Source organism: Rousettus aegyptiacus, unplaced genomic scaffold (assembly GCF_014176215.1).
Source record: "Rousettus aegyptiacus isolate mRouAeg1 unplaced genomic scaffold, mRouAeg1.p scaffold_m13_p_10, whole genome shotgun sequence".
Lineage (NCBI taxonomy): Eukaryota > Metazoa > Chordata > Mammalia > Chiroptera > Pteropodidae > Rousettus > Rousettus aegyptiacus.
Window position 1 is genome coordinate 89,433,688 of NW_023416285.1, and position 23,418 is coordinate 89,457,105.

The 23,418-nt window shown below is 43.2% G+C and overlaps 2 protein-coding genes across 8 annotated transcripts in view; one reads left to right on the forward strand and one right to left on the reverse strand.

The window, feature by feature from the left end:
• Positions 1–3,062: 3,062 nt before the first annotated feature.
• On the reverse strand, positions 3,063–10,668 carry VIM (vimentin). Its single transcript, XM_016150634.2, has 9 exons — positions 9,956–10,668; positions 9,281–9,341; positions 6,677–6,772; positions 6,428–6,589; positions 5,787–5,912; positions 5,234–5,454; positions 4,722–4,765; positions 4,245–4,330; positions 3,063–3,418 (listed from the first exon to the last, which is right to left on the reverse strand). Exons 1-9 carry the CDS (start codon positions 10,516–10,518, stop codon positions 3,380–3,382), a joined length of 1,398 nt encoding a protein of 465 aa, XP_016006120.1. The 5' UTR covers positions 10,519–10,668; the 3' UTR covers positions 3,063–3,379.
• Positions 10,669–11,070: 402 nt separating this feature from the next.
• Positions 11,071–23,418, forward strand: part of TRDMT1 (tRNA aspartic acid methyltransferase 1) — a 76,431-nt gene continuing 64,083 nt past the window's right edge. For 3 of the 7 annotated variants that reach the window (XM_036226928.1, XM_036226930.1, XM_036226917.1), the window contains exon 1: positions 11,071–12,166. In XM_036226928.1, coding sequence (XP_036082821.1) covers positions 12,049–12,166 — 118 coding nt within the window. In that variant the 5' untranslated portion in view covers positions 11,071–12,048. Of the gene's footprint in view, positions 12,167–17,877; positions 20,398–23,418 lie in introns of those variants that run through there. The other 4 variants (XM_036226952.1, XM_036226924.1, XM_036226962.1 and 1 more) reach the window with 4 other exon arrangements.

Here is a 23,418-nt window from a genome sequence, read left to right on the forward strand (position 1 = left end):
TAAGTGCCCTTGACAGGTGTATCATTTTTAAAAATCTTTTATACTGCATTTTTACTGTAGCTTTTCTATGCTTAGATACGCAGATACCATTGTGTTGTAATTGTCTGCAAAGCGCCCCCCCCCCAGTGGGCTTATTATCATGTTATTCAGTACAACAACATGCTGTATAGGTGTGTGGCCTGGGAGCACTAGGCTACATTGTTAAGTGACAATTTACTGTAACTGGTTTCTTTATAAGAAGAGATTCGCTAAGGAGAGAGGCCTCAGAAGGAACTAACTCTGCCAACACCTTGATCTCGGACTTCTAGCTTCCAGAATGGTGAGAAAATAAATTTTTGTTGTTTACACCTCCCAGTATGTGGTATTTTGTTAAGGCAGCCCGAGAGGATTAATACAGACCCTTTATTCAGCTGACGTCTGGCAGGTTCGGAGAGCGGGTTCTGAGAGCGAGCCTTCCTGCAGGCATAGCTTCTGCTTTACCCTTGTTTTCAGGAAAACGAGAGCTGACCCTGGTGTCCTCCCAGCTCCCCCCTCCCGCCCCCATCACTGCTCACACCCCCACACCCTTGGTCTTGCACCCTCAGAAGAGAGATTTAGTTTCCCAGTGCCTTCGTTAGAGGCCGGTCATGGGAAGGTGGATTCTACATTAGGCATGCTATAACTAAATCAGACACTTGTCTCCTTCACAAACCACCTCTTCCCTCTGTCAGTACTGTGAGCAAACTTCGCAGGACTTAATTTTCACATTCTTTCCATGGACTTCGCAATCCCCTCGGGAACGCTTTTCAGACTTGCACTTTATGTCATCATTTCCTTCTCCCCGTCCCCCTACTATTTTTTAATCTCCTTTAATCTTGGATTAATGTCGCACATAAAAGAACCAAGCATTAATCTTTGCCTCACCATAGGTGCTGAAAACATCATTTCCTTTTATTACTTTTTTCAAAATGGAAGATAAGGAAAATGCTAACTGTATAATTAAAGATAAAAATTTTAAAAAGACTTAAATAGATTTGAATTCCTATGAGGTGGGCCCTGCCAGGGTTTTCATTAAGGGCTAATTTCTGACGGTCACAGATAAGGCAGGCCAGCTCATCTTTTCCATTTCAGGGAAGTGGTTTTAGAAAGAGTTGTGAGGAATTTGTAAGAGTGTTGAGCGCACTAGTCTCAAAGTATATAGGCAGAAGTTCCTTTTCTGCTGAACTAAGCTATGGCTTTGATTTTACTTTTGAGTAAAGGATCCTATGCTTGAAGAAACCCGACATGGGGCTGGTGTCTTCCCTGGGTGATTCTAAAAGGCCAAAGGTAGGTAGAAATGAAAGAGAAGAAATAAGGTTAGGAGGCTGAGGATCATGGGGCAAGAATAGCTAAAGAACAGAACACAAACCAAGAATCAAGTAGAAAAAGTGTCTTAAGGCCCCAAAGACTTGGATATTTGCTCTGGTAATGCTGATGATGCCATTTAACATGTCAGTTATTCAGATATGGAGGGGAGGGGAGGGTGAAGAAGGCAGACATGCTCAAGGAATCTCAGGAAGAATACCCTTTCCTATAAGATTCTGCTAAGAGTAGGATGATGACCAGACAGAATCTTCCGTCCACACTAGTACACTCAGGAGTCTGAAAGGGGCCACTATTAATAAGTAAGCCTAACCCTAAGGAAAGTAGGGTGGAACGTCACCCTAGCTTGGGGTCACATCCCTCCCTAGCCAATCCTCTCTTTCTTCATGTGGTGCCTGCAGTAATGAAAACGATGAAAATCACAGCTAACGTTATAAAGCCACGTCGCACAGTACCTGGCACGTGGGCAGGCTTTGCATGAACTGTCTCTCTATTCCCCTCAGGAACTCTGGAGAGGAGACGCAAACACCTAAAAATTACAACAAATGCCAACCACGTCATCCCAGGAGAGGGGATTAATAGCTCTATAGGAAATTGGGACTTTAAGAAGCTCAGGAATTTACCAGTTTTACTCCAGGATGCACAATTGACCATCACAGCTTCGTCTTTAGGTAATAACCTTCTCTCTTGTAATTTACCTGCACTCTGTCCTCGTAGAACCTGTTCAGTCAGAAGCTTTTCGTGACTATACTTCATTCTCATTGCTCCAGCTTTTGATAGCTTATTAGAATTAGCACCATTTCACCACATGTCTAGGGGAAAAAGTAAGGATTTCCTTGTGTGTCTAACATTCCTCAAATACGAAGGTCTTTAAAAATATCTTCACCTATAAGTAGACATATTTAGATATCACATATATAGATGTACACAAAGAAAAGCAGGCTAGTTTCACACTGACACTTAACGAACTTGTTCCTTTTCTCTGCACGTTGCTGAAGGAAGATACGGTCTTTATATCCTGGCCGTTGTCCTATGCTTTAATTCTCATAGTGGAGTTTGTGCCATTCATATTTATATAACAAGAAAATAGTTTTCATTTTTTAAAATTTTGTTAGGGTGACATTGGTTAACAAAGTTATATAGTTTCCGAGTGTATGATTCTATAACATACTATCTGTATATTGCATTGTATTTACCGCCCAGTCAAGTCTCCATCTGTCTCTAAGTATTTGACCCCTTTACTTTCCTCAACCTCCCTCAACCCCATCCCTTTGGTACTGTTGTCTGAGTAATTGTCTTATTTGTTCCTTTCGGTTTTATATCCCGCATGAGTGAATTCATATGGTTCTTGACTTTTTCTGTCTGGCATGGTATATGGTAAGCAAAACAAGTCAGATGGAAAAAAATTTTTCATTTTAATCAAAGTTTTAATTTTAGCAAGTCTGTTAGAACTGAAATTACCCATCTGAACTCATTTCATGAGAAGATCAATCATTTTTGCACAAATTATTTTTATATCATTTATTTGTAAATTAATTGAAAAATTGGAGTATCTAAAATGACCAAACTAAGAACTATACAAGTTTACTTTATAAGTTGACCTAAACTTAATTTTTGTGGCAAACTAACCAATAGGATAAAAAAGATTTAACTAAAACACAGCCTCATAAAATTTAGAGAATCGTATATATATATATATATAATCAAATAAGACACAAAAACAGTTTTCAAAGATTTATTGAAGCAGAGACACATTGGTCAGATACTCGTTGGAAAAAAGCAGTTTGAATGGTATTCAAAAATACTTTTTAAAAAGTATTCTAGCACAAGACTTCGTAAACTAGATTATGTTGTAAACTTTTTTTCTAAATCTTTTAGGAGTGTTGGTTCTTAAGAACTAGAGCTTATTTCTATTCCAAATCTATCTTGCGCTCCTGAAAAACTGCAGAAAGGCACTTAAAAGCTGTTTCTCTTTAAGAAATGAATTTCTTTTTTATTGTTGCTGGTAATATGTTGCTGCACCAACTCTGTGCCACGTTCACTCCAGATCATCGTGATGTTGAGTTTCATTGATGACCTGTTAAAAAAGGTAAAATTCACATCAGATATAATGCTACATGCTAAAGATGAAATTACCCCAGTAAGCACGACAAAGGAAAACCCTACTAATTATATGTAATTTACTGGGAAACTTGGAAGGTTATGTTGGTTCTGCATGACAAGGGTTACAGCTCGGGGGCAGATTATGTGTAGGATACTCTTCACCTATGGGCAAAATAAGTATCCAATGGAATGCTGTGACGTAAAAAAAAAACCTTTTTCTTAAAACTGTTTATGAAGAACACTCTAATAATTCTATGCGAAAGTTCAAAATGTACACCAAGTACTTTTTAAGTTTGCATGCAAGGGAAGATTACATTAAGATTACTATAAATTTTGGCCACGTCTTTCCTGGCATAGAGAGGTAACAAGAAACTACTTTATCACGTGGCATGTGTTTGTACTACGTAACTGGACCTAGGAGAGTTTAGATGATGGTCAGTAGGGAGGACCATATGTCCAGGATCAAAACATTCCTGATATTGAAGTAGTCTAATGACATCATTCATCAAGCTGGCCTAGGAAGTAACTTAACGAAGCTGTACTCTCATTTTAAATTAAGGACGCTAGGAGAATCACTAATTTTGGACTGTAGGAAGATTGCTATCCTACCTTTGCATCAAGGAGCCAAATACTTAGTTGGCTCTGTGTGGTACAGGGAGAGCAGACCTATTTTTTCCAGTAGGCACGAGCGAAACTATAACCTCCCAAAGTAGCTGGCTGTATCTGAGCTAGACTTATTGATTTAAAAGGACATCAATGCCCATCTGAGATTACTCCAGTTTTGATTGAAAGATACCAACCTGTCCATCTCTAGTTTCAACTGTCTTAATCAGAAGTGTCCTTTTTGAGTGGGTGTCAACCAGAGGGAGCGAATCCAGATTGGTTTCTGAATGAAGAAAGCAAAGGCCCCAAATGCATAAAAACGAAATTTTAAAAAGACAACTATTTTGCTCACGTGATTTTGATTTTTGTTCACGACTGTTTAAAGCACTACTTTCAAAATAATTCTAAAGACTGTCACCTATTTTAAGACTCAGGGTCTGATGCCACTGTAGCATCAATCAGTGTGAGACGGACTCCTGGAGTGTATACTCCATCAGAAGGAAGTAAAATGCGAGTTTGCAGAGAAGGCAAGACAGTACTTGGGTTTCAAAACTAGAAATGTTTTATCGAATTTTCCCTTGGCATTTTTCAAGTGTCATTTAAAAATGAGTGCTTTAGAAACAGAATAGTTACAAGCTCCTAACATTTTTCATAAAGAGCAAACAAATACTTACCCCTCAGGTTCAGAGAAGAAAAGGTTGGAAGAGGCAGAGCAATCCTAAAAAAAGATAAAGAAAAACAGAAAGGTTGTGAGAAAACCAGTCGAAGAACAAGGAACACATCTGTACACTTCTCGTTCTCATCACGTATGAAAATTTACTCTTGTAATTCATGAGTGAGGGATTTGCTTCAGAAGCGTTTACCCTGATTTGGTCTCGTTAGTACATTTAAATTTTTTAGTCCAAGACTTTTCTCCACAGGGGCTTTAGCTGGAGGCATCATAGAGTGGGAGGAGCATTGGCTTTCACAGAATCGTAGGTTCAAATCCCAGCTCTGCTATTAACTGACTAGGGGAAGTCACTCGATCTCTCCGAATCTAAGGTTCCTTATTTATAAAAAGTGGTAAGCAGCTACCTTGAAGAAAGGTTCCGAAGATGAAGTAAGAGAAGGTATTTTGTAAAGTGAGTGGCATAACACCTAGCGAATGCCAGCTGTTAATCGACGCACGCAAGTCCTGGTTCCATACCTGCTCTCCTCGCCTTCCAGCAGCTTCCGGTAGGTGGCGATCTCAATGTCAAGGGCCATCTTAACATTCAGCAGGTCTTGGTATTCACGAAGGTGACGAGCCATTTCTTCCTTCATGTTCTGAATCTCATCCTGCAGGCGGCCAATAGTGTCTTGGTAGTTAGCAGCTTCCACAGCAAAGTTCTCTTCCATTTCGCGCATCTGGCGTTCCAGAGACTCGTTCTGCAGGAGGTGAGAAAGGCTTCTCAGGTTAAGTGCCAAAAAAAAAAAAGCCCAGCTATTCCCAGGATAATCATTTGCAACCATTTCCCTTAGTGGCAAATGGCAAGCACTCCAATTTTAGGTGGAGAGTACAAGTATTTCTTATTGGAAGCATAATACATGCAAGCTAACGACCCTCAGATCTCAAGGGCTTTTGAATGTGGCTTGACGATTTATTGTCTTTGGATGAAAATATTCATTTGAAGTTTTGCTCAGATGTCACCAGGAGCTTGGTCAACTGAACAGATGCCATAGGTAACTTTTTCCCTCATTTATGGTGGCGTGATACTCACAGTTCCTTTGAGCGCATCCACTTCACAGGTGAGGGACTGCACCTGTCTCCGGTACTCATTTGACTCCTGCTTAGCCTGGCGCAAGGCATCATTGTTCCGGTTAGCAGCCTCGGAGAGGTCAGCAAACTGTCAGAAAGAAATCAGAAATGTAGTGCGTCTAAGTAACTCGATTCTAAGATGCTACCTTACCTGGACAAATGAGAAAGCTTAAAGACTGCAAACAAACAAGTCACAATACAAACCAGATTTTATATTTTAAGTTCATAGCTCAATGTCTGCCAAAATGTGTCTGAATTTGTTTTGAAAACTGGAGAAAGTGCAGTGGAATGCTGACGCTGCTATTTTCAAGTAGAGACTCACTTTGTTACTCCCATTTAAAAAGGGTGGAGGTCAAGGTCATGGTGTTGGAGTTTACTTTGAAGGAGAATCAAAATAAGGTAATGGGAAGGGGGTCTGCTATTACGGGGGCGGGTAGGGAGTGTGAGTAGTGGGGAGGCTATAGCAACAAACAAAACTTGGACTTGAAGTTAAAGCCACCTTTCTCACTGGATTTAAAGGGTATTTAGGAATCAGAGACGGGTATAGCATTTGCAGAACAAAATGCTTTTCTGTTGTTCTAGCCACACTGACTTGGTTCATACCTTGGACTTGTACCATTCCTCAGCCTCCTGAAGGTTCTTGGCAGCCACACTTTCATACTGCTGACGTACGTCACGCAGGGCAGCCGTGAGGTCAGGTTTAGAAACATCCACATCGATTTGGACGTGCTGTTCCTGAATCTGGGCCTGCAGCTCCTGAATTTCCTGAAGAAAGAACAGACCGAAGGTCGGCCATGCCGAGTATGGGAGCAGCTTCAACCACGTTCATTCACGGAAAGTGACTCTACTCACCTCGTCATGGAGTTTCTTCAAAAAGGCAATCTCTTCCTGCAAGGATTCCACTTTACGCTCAAGGTCAAGACGTGCCAAAGAAGCATTGTCAACATCCTTATTTTGAAAAGAGAAAAGACAGGATGTGGAAGATGCTACAGGCTATGGCTTACCTCATTTATTCATTTTAAATTAACCACGCAAGCTGAATGTATTTGCTATTAAGGGTGTTGACGGACTTTATGACCTTTGAATATGTTTCTAAATCACCCAGTGCTTAATATACTGTTCCTTCTCTTCATTAGCAAACTTGAATTGTGACCCCTTGTGTTGTATGATGATTATAATGCTCAATGACTAAGATGAACCAGACTTTGCTGTGTTTAAATTAATGTGGCAAATGCATTTCTGCTTCAAAATGTTTTTCTCAAGGTGACTAATACACAGTTTAAAAATAAGTAAATGTATGCCAACACACTAAATTGCACTCAATGAATTATTACTGAATCTGTATTATATCAGTAAAGTTTTTTTTTAATCTGGAAAATCAATGCCACAGTATTTTAAAGATTTTTTTTTGTGTGATGTCATGAAATAATGTCGATAGGAATTGATCAAATCTCGCAACTTCATAAATACATGAGTATGTGTAGAACAAAATTGTGCACTTCGAAAGTTTCAGTGTGTGCTTAAGCTCTTTCTTACTCTTTATTCCAATCTTCTGGATCATGTCCTTATGCTCCAAAGCAAATATGGAGTCATCTGGCATTCGGGTTACCAGGCTAGATTTACATTCTAATTCAGGACAGGCGTGGGCAAAGATGCGGGTCAGGCAAATCCGGGAAAGAAATGTAACTGTGACTGTATTTGCTTTGCTTTCTCTGGTGGACTTTGTGTTTTCTTCTGAAACTCTATCTCATCCTACAAGAGTGTTTCCATCCTTGTCATCAAGCACTGTGTCTGCTCAGTTTCAGAATGACTGGTCAAGACATTTGCATATAATGAAACTACTGTATATGTAGAATTCTTGCCGCTCTGGCTCTCCTTCCAAGTTTCTACCATCTGTAAACGACTACATTCCAAATCGGAATGTGCAATTTTGCAGCTCATAAGGATTTTGGTACCTCTGATCTTATAAGCAATAAGATCAGTTTATAGCTTTACAGCCTTAAAATATTGAGATACTTATGTTGCCTTCATGGGAAAGTGAATGAGGAATGGGCGATTTCAAAAAAAAAAATCAGGCTTGGGGAAAAAAATTCATTTTTGCCTCTATAAAAAAAAGTGCAATGTGACATTCTACTTCATTGAAGAGAATATGAGAGATGTCATCTAATCACTAAACAGATTTTTTTTAGTTTTCCTACGATTATGATTTATTGAGATCTTTTATACTAAGATTGTTCTATATTTACTCACTACTCCACCACAAAAAATATTACAAATATGATCATTATAAATGCTCAATGACTAAAATGAACCACACATTGCTGTTTAAATTAATTGGGCAAATATATCTGTTTCAAAATGTTATTCTACACTATACATCTGAGAGTACTTTTACAGCCAATCCCAATAAATATTCAAGATAATAAATCTATCCTGAAAACACTTCCTGCTTTTTAATTCTAATTTTAAGTTTAAAAAAATCCTTTAAGTCTATCTAACTTTGGAGCCAAAAAAAAAAAAAAAACTCTTAAATTAAAATTCCATTCTTCAGCCTGAGGGTTATTCTTTATTTATGGAGAGAATGCTGAAGAGTATAATGACCAAATAAAGGCTTTTCCAAACATGAGGCATGACTGTAGCTTTAAGAACTTTTCACATCACATAACTTCACAAATCTGGGCCAGATATTAGATAACGGATGTTAGCAAATACTTGTGTCCAATTAGAACTGTGCTTACATCATTACATATTCAATAAGAATGTAGCCTGTTGCAAAGCTTCCCTGGGAGCACAAAGACTCCTTTTATTTCCGTCCTCGGAGACCACACTAGCGGGACCGTGTGTATCTGCATTCCATAGTGAAGCCCAGAGAAACCATTAATACCTTTCCGCGAGGGGACAGATGGCTCCTTTTCACCTTTATTAGATCACAAAATAGTTGTGCATAGCGATACTTCCATCTAACTTTAGAGCCACAATAGAATTTGCGGAGGAGAAACTTGCTGGCTTAATTCCAGTGAAACTAAGTTTCTTATCCTCCAGCATGTTTTACATTTTTAACTACAGGGCGGAATTGCGCTTTTGCCGGCCTTGTAAAAAGTCAGCAAACTTGACTTAGGAAACCGCGGTCTAACTCAGACTGTAACTGTTGGAATCAGATTAGCAATGTGTTGCAAAAAAAAAAAAAATTAATGGGAAAAAATTTCTTTGGAAAAAATCTGGAAACAAAGTAAAAACTTAAAGACTCTTTGTGTCCTAAGGGACGGTTTAAAAATCATCCAAGGTTTTTTATCCCGAGAAGCTCCAATCTGGGGTCTTTCTGCCACTAGGGGGCTTTGAGCACAGACGTGAAGTTTTTGCACTATGAGCCTTGGGGTAGTTAACTTTTAGAATTGTCCCTGGCCGCGGGTCGATTGGGTGGGGTCCGGTGGCAGGTTGGAAAGAGGATCTACAAACCTGTCTGAAGGACTGCAGGGTGCCCTCGGCTTCCTCTCTCTGAAGCATCTCCTCCTGCAACCTGAAACAGTTGCACATTAATCAAATGGGAACCGGGAAACCGCGAGGGGCGGGGCGGCCACACCCAACCACCCGGTGCGCGCGCCCCAGACAATAGCCGCTGCGCCACCTCCGCGGGCATCCCGCGAATGCGGCTTTCAGAGCTGCTACCCTCCGCAAGTTTTCGCGCGACCTGCGCCGCAGCGTGGAAAAGCAATCACCGTGGCCGCCACCCCGCCCCCGGATGCCTCTGCAGCCCCTTTGTCTCGCTTTCTGCACAGCCATCCCTTCCTCCTTGCTCCACCCCAGGGCTGGCGGCCCGCCAGGAGGGGCCAGGAAACTTTCTAAGTTGGAAAAAACTGCGCTCGTCGTTTGCAAGGGCCTTTGACTGCAGAGCAGTACTTGAAAGAAATCTGTAACTTGAAACGGGAGCTGTTTAGGCAATGAGTAGGGGTAGAGGGGAAATGCAACCTGCAAGGTCTGGGTTCCGGGCGGGGCTGTGTTACCGCAGCCGCAGCCTCCCGCTCCCCTGCGGTCCCCTCACAGCAGCCCCGTCCCGGCCACACCCAAGGGCGTGGCAGCTCCTCACTGGGGCCCCCGGTCCCTACTTCTAAGCGGGGGTGGGCGTCGCCTTACTTCTCCCGGAGCCTCATGATGTCCTCGGCCAGGTTGTCGCGCTCCACCTCCACGCGGGCCTTGTCGTTGGTGAGCTGGTCCACCTGCCGGCGCAGCTCCCGCATCTCCTCCTCGTACAGGTCCCCCAGGCGCGACTTGCCCTGGCCCTTGAGCTGCTCGAGCTCGGCCAGCAGGATCTTGTTCTGCTGCTCCAGGAAGCGCACCTTGTCGATGTAGTTGGCGAAGCGGTCGTTCAGCTCCTGCAGCTCCACCTTCTCGTTGGTACGGGTGTTCTTGAACTCGGTGTTGATGGCGTCGGCCAGCGAGAAGTCCACCGAGTCCTGCAGCAGCCGCACGCCGGGGACACTGCTCCGCAGGCGCACGGCCGAGGAGCGCGTGGCGTACACGCCGCCGGGCGACGAGGCGTACAAGCTGCGGCTGGTGCTGGGGCGCAGCGCGCTGCCCAGGCTGTAGCTGCGGGTGGACGTGGTCACGAAGCTCCGGCTGGAGCTCGGCCGGCTGGCGGTGCCGGGGCCGCCGAACATCCTACGGTAGGAGGACGAGGATACGGACCTGGTGGACATGACTGCGGAGGGCGGCGGCGGGCTGGGCGGCTGCGGCGGCGCGGGCTGGACTGGCTCCCGGCGGAGAGGCGAACGAGGGCGCGGCGGCTGTGGGCGGTGGGAAGCGCTGCTGCGTCTCTGGCGCGGGGACCCCGGAGCAAGAGTTGCAGAGGACGGGACCCTGCCAAGGGCGCAGTTTTTATAAACGAGAATTCCCCTCCCACGGCTGGTTCAGGCGCAGAGCGCGCCAGCCAATGGGGACCCGGCACGGAGCGGACCGGAGGGGCGGGGGCGCCTTGGAGCCTTCCTCCTCCTCGCCGCTGGGCTCCCGGGACTGGACAGAGTCCTGTTCCTTACTTCTTGGCTGGGGTGGGACTTTCAGGGGCTTTCCTGATGATGGCCCAAGCTCTGCTCACCCCTAGGTGTTGAAGAAGGCGAGGTCGCACAGTGGTGGGGGGAACGCGCCTGGGACTGGATCAAAGGGGTCCTGCGCCCGCGCCAAGGCGGCGTGGGAGGAGGGGCGCGGGTGGGAGGGGCGCGCGGCAGGGAGCGGGCGGGAGGGGAGACCCGCGGGCGAAGGAGCAGGAAGAGGGGGAGTGAGGGACCCAGCAGCTTGGAAGGCGCCGAGGAGGAAACAAAGAGCGCCTGAGATTGGAGCTAATGGTGGGGGTCGCTCATCGCGGGACGCAGGGCCCGCCCCGCGCAGCCTTGTGCACTGCGCTTGGAAGCGGGGACCGCTGGGGACCGCTTGGGCCCGCACCTCTTTTCACGCTCTTGGCTGGGGGGTTCCTGTGCAGGGACCTAAAGGGCTTCGTGCGTCTTTGGACGACGCGCGGCGGGGCGGCGGCCGAGGAAAGCCCGGGGGAGCAGGGTGGGTCGCTGAGTCAGTCCCTGACTGTGAGTCACCGCGCCCTCTGCGCGCAGAGATTGAGGGCTCCTAGCGGTCCACCGAACCGTTAGATGGGATTGAGTCACGTCTCCGCGCGGCTCGCGCGCAGTTTTTTTTTTTTTTCCCCAAGTTTTACCCAACTTCGAGCTGGACCTCTTGTGTGTGGTTAGCCTGTAGGGGAGATTAGAGAGCGCCCCGAAGTTCTTAAGAACTTGCCAAAGCCAGATTTTGCTCCAACGTGCCTATTTCTCCTTGGCCAGAAATTTCTGCAGACCCTTGATAGTCACCCAACACCGGGGTTTTCTTGCCAAATTGCCTCCTCCCCCCTTTTCCTCTGGTCTCCTCTCAGCCCCAGCTCCCCGCCCTTGAAACCGCACCCGACTTTGAACACAATCTGAAAGTTCTGGGTGAAAGAGGAACTCGGCTTCCGTAGTTTCACCATCAAATTCGGTGATCACTGGTGTTTGTGCTACAGTGGAAGTCATTAAAGGTACAATCTGCGCCAATTATGGAATTAATTAGGTGTTGCTTTAAAACTCCGGTTTGATTAATGAAAGACGATTGTATAACTCGAATGTCATAATGTTTGGGGGGAAGTAGAGGTATGTGTTCATTTTCGTTAAGCAGCGCACACTGCAGGATTCTGGTTACTTGTCTGGGAAATGTCACAAGTCCTTTTGGCCTGTTTTCCAGGGGAATTCGTGCAGAGAAGACTCTACAGAGCGGAAAATTTCTGGCACCAAGGAAGTGTTCAGATTCCACGACCAAACCCTTTTCTAGGTAAATCACTCAAGGGCTATTATTGCAGTGTTAGTACCCTGCAGAAGAGAATGGGAACCCCCTGAAAAGAGACGAAGAGAGCAAAGGCCAGCCAGCCTTTTTGTGATTTAGGTAGCAATTTAAAAATTACAGGCTTTTTTTTCCCCTCCCCAGTATTTAGAAGACAAGGAATACTGAGAGGATTAACTCCAAAACCTCTGCAAAAACAGAAACATCTTGATTCTATTAGATCGATAGAGGAAAAAAAGTAAAATTCTTCCCTCTGGTTCCCGGCCTCCTTTTTGGGGGTGGGGGAAAAGGGGTACTGGAGGTTACCTGGCATTTAATAAAAATAGTTTAGGACCAAATGAAGGGTTTTGTTTTGTTTTGTTTTTTCTAGCTTCGTTATACAAGGCTCTTTTAGGCAATATTTTGTTTACTTCATCTCAGTTAGTTTAGGCTGAGGGCGCTGCCGGGGTTGAGCTGGGGGACCCCTCACCGCACAGCTCCCCTACTGAGTCTCCTTTGTTCTCTTGGTCACTGGGAAGGCTGTGGGTCCCTCCCAAGGAGCATTCCTGGGGCCCGGTGCCCTGGCAGACTAGCTTATGCTCCACGTTACCAGCTAGCTCTCTGAGAGCCCTTTATTCGAGCCCCTGCTCAGCAAATGTCACCATTGTGAGTTTGCCTGGAACCCTCAGGATGAAAAAGAGCCATCTCGGTGTAGGGCAAGAGAGGGTGGACACTACTCCCACCTAAAACGCTGACCCCAGGGCAATGCAGTGGCGCTGTCAGGGGACGCTTGCTGAGTGACTCACCACGGAAAATGAGGGCAAGGCTCTGGTGTGACAGTGCGCCCCGTTGGTGACCACAGCAAATCCCTCAGGGCTGTGGTGACTTCCTCTGTGGTGGACTCTGACCCTCCCCACCATCTCAGGGGTACCCTTTCTCCTTTCTAACCTGTCCCCAATCCGTGTGCTCAGAATGGTGATCCGTTCTCTTGCTGCTGTAGCTCAGGCTGCTTATGACAAAATACCTAAGACTGGATGGCTTAAATAACAGACATTCATTTCTCGCAGTTCTGAAGGCAGGAAGTCCAAGAACAAGGTGCTGGCAGATTTGGTGTCTGGTGAGGACCTGCCTCCTGGTTTGCAGATGGCCGCCTTCTTGGCGTGTGTCTTCAGGTGGAGGAGAGAGAGCAAACTCCAGTCTCTCCCTTTTCTTATAAGACATTAATCCCAGCATGGGGTCACACCCTCATGACCTCATCGAAATCTAATTACCTCCCAAAGGCCCACCTCCAAATACCACCACCTTGGAGATTAAGGCTCTAAAATAGGAATTTGGAAGGTGGGGGAGGGGTTACAAACATTCAGTCCATGGCACTGGCCATACAGTGAGTGTGCATACACACACTCACACACACACACGCTCACACATACACATACACAGTATCTGGCGTGTGCTTCCTATTAGAAATTGCCATAGCTTGGGGTGGACCGTAGAGTGTAGAAAAGTGAAGATTAAGAAAAAACTTTTACTCATTCACGTAGAGTGCATGAGATTTTGAAAAGAATTAAGTTGATGCTGAGGTAAATTATGCAATTTCTAGCACAATGCCTCACCCAGTGGATGATAGGTGTCGCCCAGGGGAATCACTATGTCCAAACTAACATCCTCGAGTATAACTCATCCTGCTAAGTGTGCACCCCATGTTCTTACTGACTTTTTGGAAGCGAACAGGATGTCGAAAACCTTTCTCGGTTTTCATATTTCACCTCTTGATTACTGTGAACACCCGCCTCAGATAATTTTTAAATGCTGGACTGGGAAGCTACTCCGAGCACTGCATGATGCAAGTCGTGTATAAACGAGGACACACTGAGCACAATTTGTAGGCCAGGCATAAACATGACCAAGTCTAAAGTAACAGCAGCGATTTTGGAATTTGCAAGCTGTGGCGATGTCAGTTGAATTGGGCGATTTGAACTGATGGCCCAGCCAGCCATGCGGAGAGGAGCTTAGTGGCTTGTGGGAGCTTTAGGAGAGCTGGCTGGACGGAGGCTGTGCCAAGGAGACAGCTTCTGTCAGGATCGCCGGGATGGAATGCGAGCGACGAGAAGGCGCATTAAGGGAGATGGTGAAAAGCACAGCAAAACCTAAAGGGCGCAGTAATAAAGATAATGCTATTGTGATCAATGCTTTATTCTTTCTACCGCCTGGATGACAGGAACTTTGCGTGCATTGAATTTAGTGTAATGCTCTCCTTGCATCCTGCAGGATAGAGTCGATCGTTTTACAGATGAGGAGCCTAAGATGCAGGTTAACAATTTGCTCACGGTTTTGTAACTAGTAGGAGAGGGAGGAAGGGGGCAAGAATTTGAATCGAGGTCTTTCTGACTCTGTGCGTTTTTATTTTCTCTTTGTCCTGATGATGCGATTTTGCTTGCTATAAGCCAGTTCAACTTACGTATATTCTTTAGGGCCCTACCGTGTTCCAGGAACTGAAAAGTCAGGATACTTTTCAGCTTATGTTGTGGAGGAGCAGATTCCTAGAGGAGTTGGGCTGATACTTAGAACATCATGTTTTATGTTACTCAGATGATGTACCCATGATTCCTAACAGATAGGAAAGGAGTTTGGTTTTCACCTGCACTGAAAAAAATCCTTCCTTTGAGTGTTAAACATGTTCACCTAGACTTCTTCCTCTCTCCTCTCTCTTCAGAGGCATCATATCCAAAATTGGACGTAGCTCACTCCACACCCTAAAACCCACCGACCGCAGCAGCTTCCCCTCCTAACTTCCCTGTCTGTTCAGGGCAGCACAGCAAACGATCTGGGTTGGAAACTTTCGTCGTCGACACTTCCTTACCCTTGAATCACACAGATCCAGCGGGTGTCCCGTCTCGCTGCCTCCCATATCCGTTCCTTTCTGCGTTGCTGTCTCTCATCCGAGCCGTTTTATATTTCATTCCTGCAGTGCAGAAACTGGCTTCCCTCCCTCCAGCCTCTCCTCACCCCCGCTAGTGTCTGTCTCCAAGCCACAACCCCTTTCATTAATAACGGTCTTTGTAAGACTCCCTGAAAATTCAGAGTGAACCAGCCACTTCCTCGTTAGAATGTAAGCTCCAAGAGGGCAGGGTTTAGTTTTTGTTTTTGTTCTCTTTTATTCTATCTCCGCCACCTAGAGAAAAGCCTGACACATTTGTTGAATATATGAATTAATGCATCAGTAGTTCAGGAAGGAAGGGAGGGAGGGAGGAAGGAAGGAAGGAAGGAAGGAAGGAAGGAAGGAAGGAAGGAAGGAAAGAAGGAAGGAAGGAGAGAAAGACAGAGGAAGGGAGGGAGGAGAGGATGGGAGGAAGCCAGGAAAAAATATTTATTGACTAGTGCTTATTATGTTCAAGCATTGTGCTAGTGACTTTACATGTGATTGCATTTAGCCTTTATAGGTTGCTGTGATCCACAGCTTTCATTCACTTTCTCAATACATGTTTATTGAATATTTACCATGTGCCAGGCACTGGGGAAAGTCAGCAAGGCAGGTTTAATGCATGCACTGTTGGAATGTACAGTTGATTTCATGGGCGCGTATGTGTGATACAGAGGGACAATGCTCAAAGGAACAAAGTAATTGCAATTTGTAATAAAGATGATGAGAGAACCAGAAGTTTTGCTGCAGAGGAAGTTAAGGCGCAAACTGTGGCCTTTGAAAGCCATGCTAAGTATGCACATCCATCCTTGGTTCCACTGTTCCCCACCAGACAGCAATTTTAGTGGTACCCTAAGCTTCTCTCTGTTCCATGAAAACACCACATTTCCCCCAAGTTCAGGTCTTTCGTCACATTCCACTTAACGGATAGGTGTTACCCATTTTCTGTGCTGCCTCCAATGCTTCTTAGTGTGTTTAGATCAGTAAGAACTCATGCCTTTAGGGAGCTCCTAGCCTTAAAGAAGGGTTAGGAACCACATAAAGAGCTGTCATACACAGCAGAACAGGGTGAGTGAGCTGATGGAGATCTGAATGAAATGCCAAAAGGTTTCAATGGACATGTGCTCATATCCATTTGGTAGAGATCAGAAAATGTATTTAGAAGAAAAAAAAAAGGTGATATTTGGGGCATGGATAATTTTTTACAACTTATCATGGTAGAGAAAGGATGTTCAAAATTGGTGAGAGAGTATAAGCAAAGATAGTACACATGACAGAGTTCTGGGGACATTTAAGGAATAGCAAGAACCCCAGAGTGGCTGGGCGATGGAGCAGTCGTAGGGAAGGAAAGGAATCTGGAGCCAATATGGGACCACGCCTCAGATGACGAAATGTCAGAGAGAGGAGTTTATAATTAATGTGGTGGGCAGTGGGAACTCACTGTGTTCTTGGGTAGGAGAAAGACATGCTTGTAGCTGCGTTTTAGGAAGATTGTTCGGGCACATTGCGGAGGAAGAATTGGGAAGATCGATATGAGTGAGGGCTGTTTGCAGTGGACCAGGTGAATTGTAAAAGGAGCCGGATCTTGCAGGGTACCGCGATGATGAAAGGGGGTGATTGTTAGAGGCTGTGAAGCTAGAGGATAAAGTCATGGCGCTCTGAGCTTCCCAGGCAGAGTAACAGTGAGAACGGCTGTGTTAGACACAGGAAAAAATATATACACATGTCGGTGGAAAATTAATTTGAGGTCAAGGATAATTCACTAAGATTTCCTTCCCTGGAAATATCTTCCCTTCTCTAGTCTGTATAAAGTAAAACCTCATGGCGAAGGTGGCGTATAAGCTGAATGAGGCAGTTTTACCCTTTACAGCACTTCTAGTCTGTTCACATAATATCGATCACCTTATATTGTTCCTTATCTGCTGTGAGTGTGTTGGTCAGTCTTTCACACTCGTTGGAAAATCAGGGACATTTCAGTTGCCTCTAAAATGGTTTTTAAAATTTCAGAGAAAAGGAGCTTAAAGACAAACTCCTTGAAATCTCTGAGTTTGGCGAGGGGGAAGCAGATTATAGTTTCCCATAGGACTATGTGTAATTTATAATTTTATCAAAGTCTAATGCACAATCTCAGACCAAGGAAAGAGAAGGTGGTCAGTATGTGGAAGGGACAAAAGATGTTAATTAACATACAGAGGGAAAACCTAGTGCAAAAAAGAAAAATTAAGTGGATGTTAGACAAAGACGTGAAGCTTGATTTTTAGTCTTGGTTCACTTGATCCAGAAAACAAAACCAAACCAGTCCGGTTATAAAAATCAGACCTTATTTGAAATAGAGCTGACTGATACTTTAACAGTTTATCAAGAAAACCACAAAAAACATGCAGGTATCTGACGCTTGGTTTATAATGTTGCTTTTACCATTTTTCAAGGTAGAGATGAAGGTCATGACGCTGCTAGAAAATTTCTGAAGTGCTTTGACATCCTAAAAATTTACTCTGCCTATTTTAAGGAGGTCATCCGGTTCTCAAGTGGTGGAAGTTTTTTCAAGAGATATTTAGGTAATGGGTCTAAAGATAATAACTATTCAACAGCTTAGTTTTCTTTTAAAGAATTGAACAAATTTGAAAAGAAATTACTGATTTGTCTTTAAGGTAACCTGTGAAGTTGGAAAGGAACTATCATTATCTACATAGCCAAAATCTCTTTCCTGTATTTTTTTGGGGGGGCGGGGGGGGGGGGAGCGGGAGGAGAAGTCTATCCCACTTATCTCAAAACTGGTTAATGAGTTGACCACTCTTTCCAGAAATTTGGGGATGCGTTACCTCTGACATATCACATTCACTTAGCCAGTGAACTGATTTTCTTCAGAATCCTGAATATTCAGCTTGCTTTTGAATATGTTTGACAAGCTCAGAGTTTAAAATATGCCCCATCAGACTTCTTGTGTCCTGGCAGAGATCATGAAGATTTGTAGAACTTAAAAGTGAAAATCAAAAAGAAAGTATTAAAAAAACAATAAACACATAAATCAAAGCGACACTGTGTGATTTCATGTAGCAAATGGAAGGAAATAGTGGATACAATGAAAAAACTATACAAGGCAAAAGGTAATTAAAATGTATTAACATGGCAAGAAACAATTAAAGAAAGACCATTCTGAGTGAACCATGGCAGAATAAAGGGATTGACAGCAGCGTCCATAATTCTGCTGCAGTGGTTCTAAAATATTGAGTGAAATATTGTATTTCTAATTAGCTAAGGACTAGAAATATGCCCTCTACTGTAATGTGACTCATATGGATATGTGGAATGACTGCAAAAAATATTATGGAACTTGAGCTTAATAGAGATACATTTTCTTCATAGCATAAATTATGAAAAAATGTTCTGATACAATATTGTGATTTATTCATCTGTCATCTCTAGAACTGCAGGAAGTTAGACGTGTGAACAGAATACAATGCAGAGATATTTGCATGTCTGGATCAGGGTTTTTCTTTGGCTACCTCTGCGTTGGTTTCCATAGTCCCTGATTAGTAAACTCTGAACAGTGATCATGATAACCAGGCATACTGTGATATCATTACTAGAATCGGAGTCTGGCCCAGATAGGAAAGCAAATGGTAATCATAATGATAACTTGCATGTACCGACTGCCTACGCTATGCCAAGTGTTAACTTAGTTAATCCTTACAACAGCCCTATTAAACATATGAAGAAACTTAGGCACTGAGACGTTAAGTAACTTGCTTTTAAGTTCACACAGCCAGAAAGAGGCAAACCTGGGATTTGAACCCAGGACTTTTGGCCCCAGCCTCCACACTCTAAATTTCATTATACTATGGTACCTCACGTGCTGTGGTATTTTTGTACTATGGTTGGTGGCATATCCAAGTCTCCTTGGAGTTCTTATCACTGTGTCCATCTTTCTTTGTGGACGTTTTTTTCCGTCTGTTGCAGCAGTAGGACCCTTTTGATTCGGAGAACGTGATGCCCTTAACGAATCATTAAGCCATTTGTGGACATTTTTAGGAGTTTCCTGTGGAGATCTCATTTCTTAATTCTGACTCAACCCACCAGAATGATTCGGTAGCTACGGTATATGACTCCTGCATACAATTAAATGAATAAAAATCTTCCCCACATTTGCAAGTGGAAAAGAAATAAAGTGACGACTTTTTTGTAGCATCTTATCTCGATAAGTAAGAACAACTTCTTCCCACACTTACTCTCTAATAGATTGAATTTTAGCAAGATGTATTAATATTTGGGGTATTTAGATGGCACAGTCCAAGAATCATGAGAGAGCTGTAGGACATGAGAGGTTCAGTGAATTTTAGGACAACCAAGATTTTCAAGGCCACACTAAAGCAAAATTACTGGTAACACATAAGAGCTTACTGCTCACCTTTTAAAATGTCTTGCATAGTACTAATCAGTGTGGCACATAAGATTTTTCCAAGTGATTCTCATCAACATCAGATCTATTTTTAAGTATTTCGCGTGTGTCCAAGGCGGGAGCAACAAATGTCATGGTCCCATTATAGATCTAAGAGTAAAAAAAATGCATGAAAGTGTTAAACGGCCTGATGAAACCCTAACTCAGTACTGGCACAATTACCTAATGGACTGGATTAGTCGGGAGAGAACCAGTGATCCCTCTTCCGGTCAATGTATTTTGAGTCCTACTGTGTGCCAGGCTCTCTGTTAAGGAGCCAGAGATGGATCTAGCACCTTCCTTGCACCCAGAGGGCACCTGATCTACTTCTCTGTAATATCATTTTGTCACTACATCTTGCATTATCATTTTGCCAAACAGAGGCCAAGTTTGCCATGATGCCCCCCTTAAAGTCAGAGTGAAATAACATCGACACTTCCTCTGAAACCCATGGAAATGTAAAGTTTACTGTTTTGTTGTCCTTGATAAAATATGGCATAATAACTAGTTGCTGGGGTTACTACATAAAACACAGGCCCCAAACTGCAGCTGGGAAGAGCAGTTAGCAATTAAGTAACGGAAATGACTAGTGGGTTTGAAACTCAGCTCAGTACCCGTGGCCTCCTTAGCATGGTAAGCATCGAGGTTACTTAGGCAACTTTTATCACTAAGGAAGTACTTTTGGTGACTCATGCTCACACAGAATGTCTTCTTTCAAAATCAGTGTATCCAGCGACCTTACCATTATGATTCTGTTTTCTTTTTCTTTGGAATGGGACAGAAAAATTACATTTGGATGGCGTAGGTTTATTACTTAATAGCATATTATTCACTGGCTGGTCCGTATTTTGAAATTTAATGGAAACGTGGTGATCAGAGTAAAAGGTCAGTAGTTTTGATAAAATATTCCTATATTAAAGGTAGAACTAACAGTTTACTTCCTAAGTAGAAATGTTATATCTTATAATAATACTTCTTGTCAGTTATATTTAGTATTAAATGTAACAGTGCTTTTTAAAATACTAGTCACACTTAAACTAGAATACTGAAGTACTTTGTAGCATAATATGAAATGCCTTATTTTTCTTCAAACAGATGAAGAATGGAATTTAAATCTCCACTGAGAATTGTCTGGAGATAATTACAAAAATAAAGGAATCCTAAAGAAACCTCTGTCAGTTTCTCTCTTCAGATTTGCAGTCTATCCACTTGATATTCCAACGGTATCTGCTTATTGACAATTGATATTTTTTTTTCTGTGTTAAAAAGTAATAGAGAAGTTGCAGAAGACATTCATTTATTCGAAGAGTTATTGGTTGATAATGTTTGGAGAACTCTGTGGAAAAACTTATTGCTGACAGCTAAGGAAAGCTGGGAGCCAAGCATCTGACTGGCTTCTGAACTTAGAACAGGAGCTATAGGTGTTTCTAACAGCCTTAGTGGTGCCAGCCTTACTGTGCTCAGCCTAGGATATACCTGAATCATTTTTACATCTTTTGTCTGAATTCTAGAAATCATGCCATAAGCCTCAAAATTTAGACAGTGTTACTTTAACTGTTGTCATTTTGCTTTCAATTTAGCCCCTTTCTGCTTTTAATTTTGTGGCTGGCAAAGCTTGAAAAGACAGTGAGTCATGACAACCATTTTTTTCCCCCTCCAGATAGAAGCCTGCAATGTGAGGCCAAAGCACTGAACGCCCATTTGTGAAATTCATGAACGTTAGCGGCCGAATGCTTTTCTGTGGGGACCCTTTAAGGGAACATGTGGGAGAAGTACTAGTCAGTGGTGTGGTACCCAGACTGCCAGCACCAGCATCACCTGGAAATTTGTTAGAAATGCCAGCTACCCGTCCCCACTCCGTTCTGACTGAATCAGAAACTCTGGGGGTGGTGCCCAGCAATCTGTGTTTTACCAGGACTTCCAGATGATTCTGAGGAATGCTAAAATCTGAGTACTAGTGAATTGTTAGCACTTGTGGCCCTGGAGAGTATGAAAAATATAGTGATCAGAGAGTGGGGATGTTTATGGGTCTTTGCTTATGAGGAAATGAAGACTGAATAGAAAAGAATGTTTTTACTTTTGGGAAAGGAAAGAGAAGAAGCCTGGAATTTAACTAGCAGCACTAATTGATTTTATGACCCTTTGCTTTCTCAGAGAAGGGTGATGTGGATGACATGCCTACTGTGAAATAGCTCGGCATAGTTCTGAAATTCTAGAATGCTCTCATGAGGAAAGGCATGTCTTTCCATATTAAAACAGAAATCTAACTCAGGTTTGAAAAATTCTGTAAGATTCTTTATTTCATTGACTTGGCCAAGTTGTTCGCCTCTCGAAGCCCCGATTTCTACATCTGAAAACCATATGCATTGTTACTTGCCATGAATTACCTCATCGGACTAAAGTGAAGGATTCAATGTATGTTAGAGGACTGGTAGGCGTATTAAGGAAAAATGCAAAGCATGAGAATAAAGAATGATTAGTATAAATGTTGATGGGGTTTAGAAGTTGATACAAAAATGGGTTGATATTTCAACTTCCCTTTGACATCCGCTTCCTTTAGTGCTAGCTCTATCATGTATTAGCTTTTGATGTTGAGCAAATCACAATTTTTTTAAAAAGCTTTTAATCTTAGTGCCCTCATCGAAAACATATCATTAACAATACCCACTGAGAGGATCGTTGTAAGAGTAAAATTAGATTAAAATGTGAAAACGTCGTTGTTAAAGGTCTAACGTTATGAATTTTAGATATTGTTGATGTGATTGTTGTTATTTTATGTCTGATGGAGGAAGCTTTGTTGACCCGGTGACATCGTCCAGGAGTTTGGAATAAGTGTGTACATCAGCAGATTGTATGATTACGAAAAATAACTATGTTTACTTTTCTACTACTTCGGTGGAATGTTTCCAGTTTTTTTTTTTTTCCATGAAATGTTGAAGATCTACATATGTTTTAGTAAAGAAAGCAAGCCTGATCTTTTCATCCTCAGAACTAAGAGGCTCCACTTCACTCATCTTTCAGGGAAAGATGACAGGCTCTGGAGTCAGGCCACCTGGGTCCATTCTCAGGTCCTCTACTTACTAACGGTGTGGCCATGGATAAGCCTCAGTTTCCTCATATGTAAAATGGGGGTTGATAATACTATAGAGTTGTATGAAGATGAAATGAGCGATGTATGTAAAATACATAGTGGAGTGCCTGGCATTCAATAATGTGGATTGTTGTCATTATTAAACTCCAGCATGGAAAGGATAAAAACGTGTGCCTGAAAGTCACGTGCAGGAGAGAGTAAGACGAGGGGGTAGCTAGTAAAATGGTCTGATCATTTTGCAAATAAAAATTCAAGGCGTTCCCATGACTTTTCTAGGTCGTTCTTATTAAAATCAAACAATTCTTGGATCATTTCTAATTGAGAAAATGAATCATGGTGACTTATAACCTGCATGTCCGTGTAATTTCAATCTTGCTTTAAAGTTACTTGTATTCCCTCTCCAAGCTGGAGTGTGCCCTGGGCAAGGAGCTGTAGAGAATGGGAGTGCTAGATCCCTCTCCCCCTCCCCGCTCTCCTTCTCCTCCCTCTCTCTTACTCAAGGCTTAGCTCTTGTCCAAAGGAATTACTTACCTTCTAAAACTCAGAGGGTGATGAGGCAACAATTTCAAATTTCCCCAGTGGTCCTTTGAAGCATTTAGCCTCAGGCTTGAGGTGAATAACAAAGGGCCCATAGATCTTCCTGAGAAAAAGGTCAATCCGCACAGCGTGTTGGCAACTGTCTCCAAAATTCTTCACCTTCAATAATCTCTTTTTCCCTTCCACATGGGTAAATGGTCGTAAGAGTCATGAAACTCTTTCTGGAACCCTTCCTTTAAAATGTTACATTATACTGTTGTATTCCACTTTGGAATATG